The sequence below is a fragment of the Colletes gigas genome, unplaced genomic scaffold, assembly GCF_013123115.1.
Source record: "Colletes gigas isolate AHSC1104 unplaced genomic scaffold, ASM1312311v1 Colletes_gigas_Sc00020, whole genome shotgun sequence".
Classification (NCBI taxonomy): Eukaryota; Metazoa; Arthropoda; class Insecta; order Hymenoptera; family Colletidae; genus Colletes; species Colletes gigas.
In genome coordinates, this window is record NW_025106649.1 from 2,182,145 (window position 1) to 2,198,181 (window position 16,037).

Consider the following 16,037-nt stretch of genomic DNA (forward strand, 5'->3'; position numbering starts at 1 on the left):
GAGGATGAATGGCGGCGCCAGTGTGGAAAGGCCGCAGCCAGACGAGCCTCGAAAGTCGAAAGACGCCACGCAGAGGAAACGAGTTTCGGACCGCCATAATAGCGCCATAGCGGTGTATACTTCGTCCCGCTCGTTCGTTGTTCGCGACGCGACGCTTACCGACGCTCGGCGTCGTTTATTAAAATTCCGATTAATGAGCGATCCGTTCGTAACGCGATTACGTTCGCAGTGTGTTAAAACGTGTATAGACGACGCACGAGAGGGCTCGAGGTAAGAACGACGTGAGAGACGCGTGAGTGCGTGTCTTCGTGGGTGCCTGCACGAACGATAGGCAGGAAAACATGGAGAACAGGCCGGCGCCGCTCCGTTCGAGGAGAGTCTGTCGGTTTTGCTTGACAGAATCCGAACCACTGAACTTCATTTATGAAAGGGATCATAGTAAGCCGTTTCAAGTACCGCTTACCCTGCAGATCATGTCGTGCGTCGCCATCGAGGTAATTATTTTCTTTAAAGACGGCATCGACCGCCACCGACCTATTCTCTACCTTTTATACCATATTCTTGTGATAGGCATGCCACGTTATGCGTTAGTACTGATTCTGTGCGGCCGTTTGTTTCGTACGTCGACGATATCGGTTTTCGTCGAATCATTTGTTGAAATTGATGCTCTTTATCGAACAAAATGCATACTACGCTAATAAACAGCGAACGGTTTTGATAACACAGATGTCACGTTTACCGGTTGAGTCGTATATAGTCAACGACTTTTCGTTGAAATCGATCATGAAATTTCGTTCAGGTTTGGTAAATAAATGATTTATGATAGGAACGGTTAGCAACGTTCGATTGATAATCAAGCATGAACGAAATTTCAATACGCACCCTTATTTAATTATGATTTACGTAGTGAAATTACGCTATCAATAATATAATTTCAATGCTGCGATGGTAAAATATGATGTCTGATTTGTCTTGTTTTTAAGTCATTAGGATATTCCCTATTTTCGATGTTTATATGTACGATGTAAAATGATTTGAAAAATATATTTATCGACTTATTTTACGAAATACTTTTTTGTTATGATAGATTGAAATAATTCACTTTGGCGGGAAAACGATCAACGTGCACGTTCTACCCGATTGTTGTACATAATTGTGTTATATACAAATATTATATATTATTATATGTTCTGCTTTTATAAGTCAGGACTATATTTTGAAAATAAACTTGTAAAAACTTTCATGTAGTACTTTTTATGCTTCTAACGTTACAATCTCTTCTCATTTTTGTTCGTATAAGCTTACATCTCTTAAAAAGGTTTTAATTAACATGTCATAACGTATTATTTTTAAGGTGTATGCAGCTGATGGAATGCCTCAAATGATATGCACTATGTGTCGTTGGAATTTGGATCGCTCTTATAAATTTAAACTACAGTGCAAGAAAGCAGACGAAGCCCTGAGAGCTTATCCGCTGTCTGGTGTTTTACCAAGACCGTTTCCACCGATTCCTAATGATCCTCCAGAGACAAATAATAAACGTCCTTTGGAACAGAGATCTCAAAATGAAGGCGTAAAGAAACCTCGTGTAGACAATGGTGATAGAGAAAGACGAGAAACACGAGAACGAGACAGGGACAGGGACAGGGATAGGGACCGAGAAAGAGAAAGAGAAAGAGAAAGAGAAAGAGAGAGAGAAAGGGAAAGGGAAAGAGATAGAGATAGGGATAGGGATAGGGAACGAGAAAGGGATAAGGATCGTGACAGAGACAGAGAAAGAGATAGACAAACTGAAAAACAGGATGAAACGCATGATTTTTACGAAGAAGAGCATGACGGTGGTAGCGAAGGAGATCAAGATACAAAGCGTATTAAAGAAGAACGGAAATTAGAACCAGGTGAGATTAGAGTACATGCATGTGATCAGTGTGATCGTACATTTCCTTTGCGTCAAGCTCTTGCTCTTCATGTTCAAAGAGCTCATCGAGATCGTAATTACAAGTGTACAGAATGTGACCGTATGTTCTTTTCTAAATATGATCTTGCAAAACACATGACTACGCATTCGGAAGAGAAACCATTTTCTTGCCCAATTTGCAACAAACAATTTTCAAGAGCAAATTTATTGCAACGTCATGAAAAGGTTCATAGGGACGAACTAAGATATGGTTGTCAACATTGTGATCGTGAATTCTTTACAACCGAAGAATTAGAAAAGCATGAAGATTCTGTGCACAAGAAAGAGAAACCTTTCCAGTGCAACATCTGTAACAAACGTTTTACATACAAACAAGGTTTAGAGCGTCATGAAGTCCTACACAACGAAGATAAAACTTTTGTTTGCGAGTACTGCAAGGAGGCATTCCGTACGAGTACGAAGTTGGCCAGTCACTTAACGACTCATGCTGGACATAGACCATATCTATGCAAACTATGCCCTCGTTCGTTCCTGCTGTCTCACCATCTAACTAGACACATGCGCACGCATTCCGTAGAAAAACGTCATGTTTGTGAAGATTGCGGTAAAGCATTCAAACGTAAAGAGAGCTTGGAAGTACATCAATTAACGCACACAAAACGCACAGGTATGGGATTAACTTGCGATGTCTGCCAGGAGTCTTGTCGTAATAGGGCAGATTATGTAACTCATATAAAACAACATATTGAAGCAGGTGAAAAAATGGGACCAGATGGATTGCAGCCAGACAATAAAACTAAACTTGAATTAGACTCTGATGAGGATGAAGAAGAGGAACAATATTCGGATGGAGATGACGATTATGAACCACCAGCATACATTGTGAAGAAACTTCCAAAACCAAATAAACCAACCGAAAGCGACGATGAAACGGAAAGGACTGAGAAGGATGAAAATCAAAAGGAGCAAGTGGTATTTGTAAGACATAAAGATGGTAATATGATCAAAAAGACAATTAAAACATTGATGCCTATACAACGTCGGGAAGTGCAAGATACGAAAACGAAACAAAGTCCAAATAGTAGTCAGCCTCAAGCGAGTACAAAAACTGTACATTCTACTGTACAATCGAAGCCGCCTGAAGAATCTGCAAAGTCTTCCCGTGTGGATGAAACAGAAGCACAAGTTCAAAAAATTGTTGCGTCTGTGTTTAAAGAACATAAGATTCCTTTGAAACATCAAAATGTTACTCAAGAACAGAGTAAAGAATCGCCTACATCTACAAAGAATAATTCACAGAATCAAACGCCCATAAAAGATGATAAACCTGAGGCATCTACACCGACCACCGGTACTCCAAAAGCTGTTAGTACTGTCAAAGTAATAAAAAGAATTGTTATGAGGAAGCCTAGTGGAAGCACCGAAACTCCAACAGGTACATCTGTAACAAAGGAAGGAGATGCAACAGGTACCACTCCTCAGGTGGCTAGTACAGGTCACAAAGTTACAAAACGGGTGATTGTTCGTAGAATCATTCGACAAGGTGATACTACAAGAGAGGTTATTATGAATCCTGATGGTACAATAATAGATCCAGCGGAACTGGCAAAATTACCAACTGGTAATGTAGTAAAGAGAGTTGTTGTAAAGAAGCCTCTTGATAAGCATTCGAGCCTGATTCAAGCTGTGTTGCAATCATCGGCAACGCAACGACCAGCAGCAAGCATAAAGAATAATGATTCAGTATTAAATGAATCTCCAAAGTTCGAATTAAAAACATCTCAACCTGTAACTCCATTGCCGTCGACAACAAAAATTACAGCAACTGTTGAGAAACCCGCCCCTACGGCAGGAGATCAGGAAACTAAGGAAAAATTAGAACAACTAGAAAAGAGAGTGGAACAACAACGCCTGAAAATTGAAGAATTAGAAGCACGCAAACAGCAGGAATATGAGCCTATGGAAGAATTGTCACCAGAACGTCACGATGAGTCCGAGGATGAACAGCAGTTACCTCTAAAGAGAGTATTTGTGAAGAAAAAGCAAAGCATGTACGATGAAGAACAGGAGTATAATGACAATGATATAACAACAATAACTCCTGTAACCACGTCTACAGTTACAACTGCATCATTGACAACTGTTGCAACAACATCTACCGCAACAACATCTGCTGCAATAATACCTGTGGCATCAACACCTTCGCCAACAACGCCTACGGCAACAACGCCTTCGACAACAACACCTTCGTCAACAACATCTTCGGCAACAATACCAACAGTGACAATCCCTGCGACAATAATAAGGGAAAGTAATCAATTTGAATCAGATAAAGATATAATTGAAACTGAGATGAAACTAGATGAAAATACGCAGAAAGAACCTGTAATACTGCCAAAGGTAACATCTACACCTGTTGTTAGAAGAGAAGGTAAACCATTGATAACCAGCTCGAAAGTTTATGGAAATAAGAAAATTATTGTTGTGAAAACGGACGAGGCATCAGAAGTGGAAGAGATGAGCCGAGAATTATGTAGTATATTAGACTCTGCTGATTCTGTGGTGAAAATGCAAGAAACGGTTCTAAGTAATCTCACTCAAATATCTTCTTTCGGAGAATCTTCTCAGAAAAATTATATTGACAAACCAAAAGCTGGTCCTTCTAACGCGGATGATAATAATGACGACGTCATCCATGATTCAGTAAAACCAGAACTTAATGTATCTGGGCCCCAAAAAGATACGTCTATGAAACTAGATGATGCTACACCAATGGACGTAGAGAATTTGGATGGAGGCGACATTAAAACAGAACCCAAATCTGAGGATGATCCAGGCGTTCGACAACCCGAACAAAACTCGAATTTGTCTTTAGATGAACAAGATCTTTCCGAAGCTACAGATATTTTTGAGCCCTCAGATAATGTCTTAGAAGTTCAAAAGAGTCAGTTAGGGGACTCTGTGATTGAACTTGACCATGAAAATCATACAATAAATTTAAACGATACTAATGACAGTCAAGATAGTCTTGAAGATAAACTTCAACAAATGGAAGGTTAAATTTCCTTACAGAAGAAACTGTAAAATGAGAAGGTGGACGAGATTTAAAAACCAGCAGCTCGAATTTAATCAATGTTACACTTTTGATTACAATTTTATAAATTGAAAGTCCGACTTTGATGCATTTTGGACAGATATAGAGAAATATATTCATTGTTTTATTATTAAATTCATTAAGAAATCGTGAATTTAAAGTAACTTGAATCTTATTATATTGCATCTAAACTTCCCTATGTATCTTTGATTTTTTTCCGTGTGATAATTATTGAATCATTTCTGTAATGTTAATTACGAAAGGTATCAGTGAAGTATGAAAACAAAGCGTGCTATCCATTAATGAACATAACAGCATGAAAGAAAATTTTTATTTAAATTATAATAACGAATTCATGTATACCTTGTGTATGTATCAAGAAATTTGATATCTGCGTTATTATCTCAATTGTGCCAATTGCGTCGATCCAATTGGAGGAATTTTTGAATTTAAATATCTCTGATTTATTATCTGGTATATGTGCATGTAATTACCGAACGTAAGACATTTGTATATACATTGGAAGTTATATTTTGTTTCGAATATACTTTGTTCGTAATAACAATTCTATTGACAAAACATTTTGATCGTATTACATTTTTCCTCATTGTTATTCACAACTGACTCCATTATTGGGAACACAAGGTACTTTAAAGAATTAAACTTACTATAATACTTAATGATAATTGTGCGAGACTAGAATGGAAACGGTACATAGATTATTCAATATTCTATAAACATTTGAAGCTGTGTATCAAATACAAACTATGGTGTGTAAATGTAAAATCACGTGTTGCTTATTTTCCAGGAAAACCTTCCGCCCATGCAATATAGATAAATCCACTCTATTTAACTTTTACGTAAAACGTGCATATTTTATTTTATGCAATAGGATATAGGACATATTTAGGTATGCATTTTAATATTAATATTTTATTTTATATAATATTATTATAATATTATATAAACATGATTACATGTCTGTTAATATTATTTCCGTCGTACTATGATGTACAATCTATAAAAATAATATGTATCTTATAATTATAAATATAATAGATACAAAACAGTAGTGAATTTGAATATAGTCATCGGCATACCACCAATAAGGATGTACAAAAATTGATTAAATACTGAAAGCATACTATCGTTACAATTTACACATTATATTCTGATCGTTTATTACGGTATAATAGCACAAACGAGATATTTATCTACACGTAGATAAATAAAACACGTGAAAATAATATAGAATAACTTCTAACGTTTAACTACAATTACTTTCATTAAATGATTGCGAATGCATATCTAAATACATGACAAAAATTAAATAAATTTTGCAGTATTTATTGGGACTATGTCGTTCACATTATTCAATAAACGTATCGCGTTTATGTAATGGTAGATGTCGCCACCATGAAGTTTTACTTGGGCAATGTCGATCTTTGGTTTTTAATATCTTTCGATCATCGATGTAATAAATTCTAATTTACAAAAGTAGCTGCGAATTATTGATGAGAACTACGCGCTTATAAATCATGCAGACCAAACAAGTATATGTAATCGAATTCAACGAATATATATGGAAATGTGATAAATTAAATTATATTAATCGAGAAGCTTAAAATGTAATTATTGGAAGGTTAGAATACTTTAATTAATGATAAATAAACCACTCGGAAATAGAATACAATTTACGGTTACGATCTCGAAATACTGACGTCAGCCAGTTTTCGAGTTTTCAAGTTGGACAGTATTTATAATAAAATACGACGATTAGCAGCAGCTGGAAGATCAAGCGGGGTTGACGTCCTTCTTACTGGTAAGGCTCTCTAGCTGCAAAAATAATACTTCGCATGTTTTTCACTGTGTTTTGACAACCACTTATAATAAGAAGCAATATAAACAAAAAAAAAAATATATATAGCATTCCCGTCTTCGAATCTTTCTTTGTATCTTCGTTTCTTAAAGTCCACCCCTTCCACTGTCTATGTACTCGAACTGCTGTGAAACAGAGACGATCGAAAATTTAACCAAAAAAAAACTATTTTATATCGTCCTCAAATTATATGTATATGCATGTATAAATAAAACATAGAAAGATTCTACAACGAGAATTTTATAGACCTGACCGAATCAAGTTATTATACTCATTTAATATCATTGTACTTAATGAAATATGGTTGGCCCAAAAATGAAATTCAAAGTATATTTTCTTTTAGCTTCGGTAGATAAATTCCAACTAAACTGGTCCTCTTGCGACAGTGGTGTACTGCTCTTCCTGTTCCTTCGCAGGACCGACTGCATGCTCATAAACCAATCCACCCGCCATTCCTCCAAGAATCGGACCAACCCAATAAACCCAATGATTGTCAAATGCACCCATCACAGCAGCACTGCCCAATGATCGTGCTGGATTCATGCCTGCGCCAGTTCTTGGTACCTGTTACAATGATTCAGGTAAAGATACGCTTTTCCCATATTTGCATTAATCGATTACGACAAAATTAACCTAGCACGTAGACATTTTCTTTTCGAAGATGGATACGCGATTTGATGAAAATCTGATATTTAATAATTTAGATTTATGTAAAAGTTCGTCTGACTAAATCGTTTCGAAAAGTAAGGAAATTTTACAATTTATAATTTTTATTAAAAACATTTACGATTTTTCTCCTAATTGTACGAAAAGTTTATAATTAATCGATATTCTATAAATATTAATTTTAGATTATCGTATAATCTTTGCATTTTATAATCACAAATATTTAAAATTAAAAATTTTAAAAATATAAAAATTTTTTGTTAACTAATTATTCGTTAAATTGATGACGGAGTTTCCTCCATTAGAATTGGTGGGAGGTTTAGCAAGTTCTCTTGGATTCTTCGGTTAGATTGTCGGAATGTAGAAAATTCGAAAAATCTTACTCCAACAAGATGGCCGACCGTAACAGCGAGTCCAATTATGAGTGGGGCCATTCCTCGACTGTGTGGCTTGGCTGCGTCGCATGCTCCGCACACGACGAGAACTAGTATGAAGGCTAGAAAGAATTCTATTCCAAAACCTTGTACAGGCGTAACACCCTCGGAAAGTTGCACTACTCCGAGTGCAGCCTCCATTCTTTCGGGGGACAGCGCCCTTAATGCACCAGATCCTGCTATTGCTCCCACGCACTGAGCCAACACGTACAATAATCCTCTAATTATTGGTACCTATAGAATAAAAAAATCTTTTATTACTTACAATTAGAGAATTATAAAATTCAACGTTGATGGTTAGGTCCGAAAACACAAAATGGCCCCTGACTCTAGGCATTCTTTTCTTCCAAATTTTTCAATTAAAATTACACATTCACCAACGAACACTATTATTTGTATTATTTTGTTCAGAGAAAATTCCATTGATATGCGTGAAATATCGAAAAAATAATTACTCGACACTATTACTTGTAATTTTAAGAGTCATAACAATTTCAAACGTGCTTCTTAACAGTCTGTTCATGTGTACATTTTTACACAAAATACGAGTACTTGCAATGTGCCAAAACTGTTATTATAATATCTATTTTCAAGAAGAAGGCTCATCACTGAGTTTGGTACCACATTATTTTAAAATCCTTTGATCAGAACAAAGTAAAAATGTATCATTCGTGAAATTTATTTTGAATGGACAATTAACGTTACAGAATAATTATCATATTCGTTTTACCTTGCCCACAATCATTAAACCGAACGTAACAGCAGGATTAACGTGGCCTCCGGAAATATGGCCGACTCCTTGTATCGCGGCAGCCACCGTCAAGCCAAAGGCGAGACTTATGGCGACGACGTTCGCGGTGATGACCGATCCGCAGCCAAAGAAATTCAACAGCATCGTGCCTAGAAATTCCGCCAACAGTGCTCGATAAAGGCCAGCCTTTGTATCGGTTAGTTCGTTCGTGCCTACGGTCGCCTTTAAGTTCTCCATCTGCGAAACGAGATAGCCGATTAATCATCATCGCGGCCGCGTAAAGGATGTCGTTTAGACGCGTTTTCGATACTACAAAAGAAACGACTGCCGTTCTCGATGGCGTACGTTTTAACCATAAAAAGCAACGTCTACTTTTTCGCGTAGTTTCGCGGCGTCCGCGGCTTCTGTCTGCTCTGTAACGGTCCTTGAATCTCGCTTGGCGAAAAGCTTTTTACGCAACATCGATAAAGAACAATTAATAATGCCGTCGTTGCAAAGAAAAAAACGCGGCAGACTCGCGTCGAAGAAAATCATCGATGAATAGAATACCGTAAACAATTGAGGCCAGGAAAACGGACTGTTCCGAGGGTTTTCCATTTTGAATTGATCTCTGGATAAACGAGATATTTTATATCAACGTCTTGTGTAGAGAATAAATATGATTCGTTGCATGAAACAATGACATGTTTCGTATAAGAAATTCGCGTGACTTTTATGCTCCCCTTTGTGGAATTGGTGTCAGACTGTTTGTAATGTTTTGGCAGATGTCGCGATAGACACGATTCCCAAAATTACGTCTTTTTTTTTTGAAGAGTTCTATACGTGCATTCTGACCTAATATTTTTAAATCTTACAGAAACTGATTATAAAACTACGATTTCATTAAAATTTGTTACGTTGCTCTTCGAATCTTTTTCACCGATTATATTTGATTTCGTTAAATTGTTGTATTCATTTATCGAGTACAATTGCATGAAGTAAATTATTTTTCAGAAGTAAAGCAATTCGATTCGTTGTTTTCGTTTTACGATTTTATTTTGTATCTTTTCTTAAGGAAGAATGCTAAACGGAACACTAATGAAACAACTTATGCAATACGAGAAGACATGAAGCTAATTAGAATGCAGTACACTATAACTGTACCAATTACTGTTATTTTGTAGGCAATCATTTTATAATATCAAGGAAATTCCAACATTTCAACCATTTTTGCACGAATAGTTTATGTTCCTTTTCGAAGTCGTTTGTCGCTCATTAATTTATTATATATCTCAATAATTTTCAGTTAAAAATTGTCAAGTTTCTGCTTATATTTTCATGATACATTTTCTTTCATTTATTTACTTAACGTTGTATCAGCTTGATAGACACATTTCTATTTTATATCTTCACCTTTTAATATTTCATTTTATTACTTATTATTTATGTACCTTAAGTGCTATAAACAATATATCTGCCTAGTACAATTCCAATATTTTTGTTAGCAAAACCCTGTTCTTTTTCCTGTTTCTCTGTTAGAAACATTTCTAAATGTATAAATAAGTTTAAATTATGGTTAATCAATTTGAGAATAAAGTTGTACGATCGTTTAACAGTTCCGTCGACTCGGGTCATAGATCTAGATCGAGGACGCGCGTACGCTAAACGTGCGTAAATATACAGGGTAGATAAAAAAGGACTGAACGTTTTAAACCAAATTATTCAAAACAAAATATATTTTTGAATTTAAACTTAAATGGTTTTTTGTTAAAAAAGAATTAAATTAATTTATCAAATTTACCAAATCTTCTCCTGTGGATACAAGATGGCGTAAGAGAAGTTCAAAGTTTACGTTAACTTTGATGTATCACATATACATATTATGATAATAATAATATGTGCATGTGTATCACGTATATTGAATAAAAATAGTAATCGTACGCTCTAGAAGTCGACATCGATAAGTAAAAATTACGGAAATCATGTCAATGGAGCGATAATAAATAATTCTGAGATAAAGACAGCTCGTTAACAGACATTTTAAATTAATATCCAGGCATGCAAAATACTGAGTAAATGCTAGTTAATGATTATTTTTTAATAAAATTCGCCCAACTCGAAAAGCACGATAATTTAATTCATATTTAAATTCAAAAGATTGGGTCCATTCTCGATTAGCCTTCGATTTTATCAAAATTTTATCACTCTAAAATCGGCTCCAATCACATCGATTTTCATGATAGACAAGTGTTTTTCAAGGGTGAAACCGATTTCACGTGGTACAAAAGTGTTTTTTCGAAGGGTAAACCGATTTCACGTGGCGCAAAAACGTTTCTGTTTCGCCTTGTAACACCGTTACGAATTACGTCGTCGAAGAAACGAAACGGTTACGTTAACCAGCGACGCATCCAGGTTACATTACGCATGCAGATCGTCATATCCTCGACGAGTGCGACAGCCGGTCCCGATCGCCTCGAATTACTTAATCGTTCCCGCCAGAATGTACGACAAGTTAATCGTCACCCACGCCGTTGCGTTTAACGTCTTTCGTACGCAACGCGATCATTTTCTGGGTCGTTTCTCTTCTGCTCGTTCTTAATTTTCGTCTTATCTTCGATGACACACTTCGTTACGGATCATCTTCGGGAAATTAGAACCCCGCCTCCGCAATTACCAAATCAAAGATCATTCTGGACGAGGTAGATATCCTAATTATCCAAATACCTTTTTACAATCGTCCTTTTTAATGATAATAGATAGGATACTGTTTTCTCCCTGCGTTGTAGTAAAGATATTTTATATTTAATTTGTTAAAAAGCAGGTCACTAATGTAGTAAGAATATTTTATATTTAAATAATTAAAAAATAGATCACCAGTGTCCCAGTCATCGTTATGTAATATTTGTTTTTATAACTGTTATTTATAAACCAACAATTGGCTTTTCCTTTGCTCAAATGTATTATTAGCGGATAATGTGACACGATGTGTGTTTTATTTAGATATTTAACGAAACGATATATCATGCATATAGTCTATGTGACAGAGTTAGGCGAATTTTATTCTTAGATTAGTATTTTTTTAGCCACTATCACTGTAAATTCACTTATTTTATGGATATACTGTGAAAGAAACTTTGACAATTGACATTTATCCAGTGATAGAAAAAAAGAATAATTGTGTTTTAATTGTGTATGTTTTATAGCTTTGACATTTACCCAAAAAAGCAGGATTACCTCCTCATAAGATTTTGGTTTTATATTCTCGAAAAATCAATCATTAGGATCACTATGCTAATGTTACGTTTTTAACTATTTCACTTTAAGTGCATAGTTTGTTAATAAAATAAAAGCTATAATGCTTTTACCAAACTGTTAACGGAATAAATTGAAAATGTCAAAATTAGGTGCACTTACTCTACTGATTTAGTAATAAATAATCGGAGGAGGGATGGAAATTAATGAAAATCGTACGAGTTACGTTTGTTTCCCGGGAAAGAACGTATTAGTTGAGTCAATAATGGATTTAATTCGGGTGAGATCATCCGTGCACTAGCAAAAGACGACGTCCTCGTATCACGATTATGCCACGACTCGCATCACGCGCGCGATATTGTTTACAGCTGGCTTTTCCTTTATTTTTTTCGTTACCGATACTCAATTCGCGTAATTGCATAATTTCCATCGTAGACGAACGCGCATAACAATCGTTGCTTTCAATAACACAATTTTTCCGTTATCGTAAATTTCAATGATCGAAACTAAATACATCTGTGTAATTATTTTAAATAAAAATTGTCATCTTATTTTCCTTGAACGATTCTAATTTAATTTGCTCTATTTTCAACATATCGCAATAGAATTGGCTCTTTGATCGATTATAAAAATATGTCGTTATTACAAAAGAACAAAGTGAAACTTGAAAACTCATAAACAAAGCCTCGATATTATCGGTGTTCCTATCCTGACATATTTTTTCGTACTGTCCAATGAATTTATTTATCAGGATAAACGGAACACCCTGTACGTTTGATCTTCGTGCAAAATGGGTTGTCTCGAAAGCATCCATGATTAGACATCATTAAAACGGTACATAATAAAATATCACCGAACTCTGTCGGTAATAGCAGGAAACTCTTCCTCCATACGTTAATTTCGTCTAATTACTAATTACATAGACAGTAAAAAAATTGTGTCTTTCATAGTTAGAAATTATTAATAACCCCCGTGTTACTTTTTCTATGGTATTTAATAATTGAGATAAACAATAACGGTTGTATATAGATGATGCTGGTTATATCGAGGTTTCTACGGAGGATCTACATAAACGATAAGTTTTTATGCCATCGTAAACATAACGGTAAACTACAAGTACGATTAGCTTCGTCTATGCAGAGGCTCGATGTACGTATAATCACGGTAGCTGTTCTGTCACAACGAGTTAAAACGACACTACTCAACTGTCAACAAATTGCTTTCCATCAACTTTCCGCGACCCTCGAATAAATTCATCAACGAGCAAACGGCATCCTTTCATCAAGGCGATAAATAATATATCAACAGTCGCTCGTAACGTCCCGTTTGATATCCGCGCGGATCGGATGTTCGTAAAATCTAAATTGATTAACTAGGAACTGTATCAATAAATTAGCGAGTATGAAACTAGATTAGCTCCTTTTCGTCAAGACATCTGGTAGGCGAATTACGCAAATGGATGTCGTTAAAGATGTCGTTTAAACTCGGTCTAACTCGACGCGGGGGTGTTCGATTTTCCCGATGATATCATATCTCGAGACTATTTCTTCTCTCCGCGTGCAATGCAATTTCATTTCATTAAAAAGAACTGTTGAGCAATTATTTTTTTTTTTTAATGTAATGGGAAACGAAAACTTATAACGATGTGTAACAATTGCTAGAAGATAAAGAAATCTTTAGTATCGATTTTATACAGGATAAAAGTCTCTTTTGTCTGCTCTTTCAATTGGTCAAACGTTTAACAAAACTAAAAAAATGTACAAATTTATTACAAAGTTTTGTATACACTTACTCCTATTTGTATTTTTACACTATAATGGTGATTCACTATGAATTAACAAAAATTTGCCTCTTTTGAAATTAGTATAAATCCATTTTTATGGTTTGAACAAATTAAAAATAAAATTTGCTAATGGTCAACGTTCTTGTGAGGTCAATTGACGTTAAGCTGCGTTGGTCGTGTGCAAGTCTAAGATGGGTAACCGTTTGAAAATACCCCGTATTGTTGTTATTATTATTCTTTTATATTGTTTATATTATACTTCAATATCGAGTTTTGTAATTAAGGATCACTTGCATGTTAATATTTAAGAAAAAGTACGAAAAGAAAACTACTTCATAAGTATAATTATCACAGAATAATAAAAACAACATTTGGTAAAAATGTTTGAAAAGAATCCATAAGAAACAAAATTACTTTGTAAATAGAAGTAGTGTAATAAAAAAAAGTAAAATGAAATTAATGGGAAAGAATTACTACGTAAATAGAAGCATAATGAGTGTAATAAAAAAAACATTTGGTAAAAACAAATGAAAAAAATTGAATCACCATTATACTGTATGAATACGAATAGGAGTAACTGTACATAAATAAAGCTTCGTCAGAAGAATAATTATCATTATAATTTGATGCATGCGACAGTATAAGAAGTACATTTTCGAATTTATTATGTATTATAAATATAAAACCATTCGTAAGATGTAAAAATCCTTGAATACAGTAACGAAGTTTTGGATACTTACTTCGTAGAAAACTAGAAGATTATTGTCCAAGTTGTTAATGCCACAAGCTTTCGAATACGACTAACGCAAGGTATTAATAATACTATATTATGCAGTGTTCTACCTCGAATTATCGCTGTTTCTGTTCTTGAAACTATCACATCGTTATCTTCATCGCTTCCTGAAATATTTGCACGCAGCGAGTTTCTACTTGCTCTTACTGTTCTCTCATTCTCTGGGTCGTTTCATACTAAACGACAGACAACTTCTAGAGATACATTTCGGATTTGGCTGAATTGCCAATTCAACAGTTACAAATTATTCACCAACTGTATTGTGCAATTAACATCATTTTGAAAAGTCTTTCAAAATACTTTAAAATATCGATAAAATTCATAAGGTACCCAAATTCTAGCCAAATTAAAAATGGTACTCGAAAAATTCTTAACTCAGAACGACGATGATTAATGAAAATGTAAAGTAGCATTTCTAACCTTTCAGACCTGGGAAAAATTTGAATGGGAGATTCCATAGGCCAAAATAAGATGAAAATGAAGAATACTAATTTGTTGATGGAGGCTTCCTTAAAAAGTTATTAACGTTTAAAGTTTCGCCCGTACTGAATTTTTTTCTCGAAAATGCGCAAGATTTCGGGGGTATGTCTATTCACCAAAAATGATTGTAATTGACCCCCGCAACAGAAAATAATTTTTCCAAAACGATTTGATATTTTTTTTTCCATCGAAAAATTTCACACCTCGAATTTTTTTTTCGAAAATGCGCAAGATTTCGGGGGTATGTCTATTCACCAAAAATGATTGTAATTAACCCCCGCAACAGAAAATAATTTTTCCAAAACGATTTGATATTTTTTTTTCCATCAAAAAATTTCACACCTTCCTGAATTTTTTTCTAAAAAGTGGGTAGGATTTCGGAGGTATGTCTATTCACCAAAAATGACTGTAATTGACCCCCGCAATCGAAAATAATTTTTCCAAAACGATTTGAAATTTTTGTATTTAATTGTTAATAACTTTTTAACGAAGCCTCCATCAACAAATTGGTATTTTTGATTTTCGTTTTATTTTGGCCCCTAGAATCCTCCATTAAAATGTTTCCCTGTATATTTATTGTTATTTTTAATTATATAAATCTTTCCCGAGTTCGGTTGAAATTAAAAATGTCGATTCGATGGTTTTAAAAACAATCTAATTGTCCAATAATATTCAAATATTCAAAGGTCATTTTAAGGTCATTTATACGAGTCGATTCGAAGCATTTCGAATATGAAATTACTGAAAACAGTCCCAGCTCCATTCGAAATCACGCGTAGCGTTTCCTGCTCGTTTCGAACATTCGTTATCGTCCCGTCTCGCGTTTCAGGGTCTCGAACAGCTCCGATTCATAGTAGAGCAAAGATCTACGGAGGTATATAACACCTATTAGTGGTCTCGTCCAGGTTATAGTAATTATACTGAAAGCATCCGTCCGTGGTTCCGGCCGCGTGTTTATTTTTCTGTAACCTTCGATCGTTCCGCAAAAGCAGCGAAAACCGGTCGATT

The 16,037-nt window shown here is 35.0% G+C and overlaps 2 protein-coding genes across 4 annotated transcripts in view; both read left to right on the plus strand.

Annotated features, from left to right (window-relative positions):
• The first annotated feature begins 132 nt into the window (after positions 1-132).
• On the plus strand, positions 133-5,847 carry LOC122400772. 3 transcript variants are annotated; one of them, XM_043402412.1, is made up of 3 exons: positions 133-494; positions 1,355-2,585; positions 2,673-5,847. In XM_043402412.1, the coding sequence occupies exons 1-3, from the start codon at positions 342-344 to the stop codon at positions 4,976-4,978; spliced, it is 3,690 nt and encodes a 1,229-aa protein (XP_043258347.1). In that variant the 5' UTR covers positions 133-341; the 3' UTR covers positions 4,979-5,847. The 3 variants fall into 3 exon arrangements, with proteins under 3 accessions (XP_043258347.1, XP_043258346.1, XP_043258348.1); XM_043402411.1 differs by having other exon boundaries at positions 1,355-5,847; XM_043402413.1 differs by having other exon boundaries at positions 163-270; positions 1,355-5,847.
• Positions 5,848-7,257: 1,410 nt separating this feature from the next.
• LOC122400774 (aquaporin AQPAn.G-like) overlaps positions 7,258-16,037 on the plus strand; it is a 92,126-nt gene continuing 83,346 nt past the window's right edge. The window contains exon 1 of the mRNA XM_043402414.1: positions 7,258-7,472. Within this exon, the coding sequence (XP_043258349.1) occupies positions 7,389-7,472 (84 nt within the window). The 5' untranslated portion in view covers positions 7,258-7,388. The remainder of the gene's footprint in view (positions 7,473-16,037) is intronic.

Coding starts and splice junctions, on each gene's coding strand:
- LOC122400772 (XM_043402411.1), top strand. CDS start 342: ATGGAGAACAGGCCGGCGCCGCTCCGTTCGAGGAGAGTCTGTCGGTTT. Junction 495..1,354: donor TGTCGTGCGTCGCCATCGAG/GTAATTATTTTC, acceptor ATTATTTTTAAG/GTGTATGCAGCTGATGGAAT.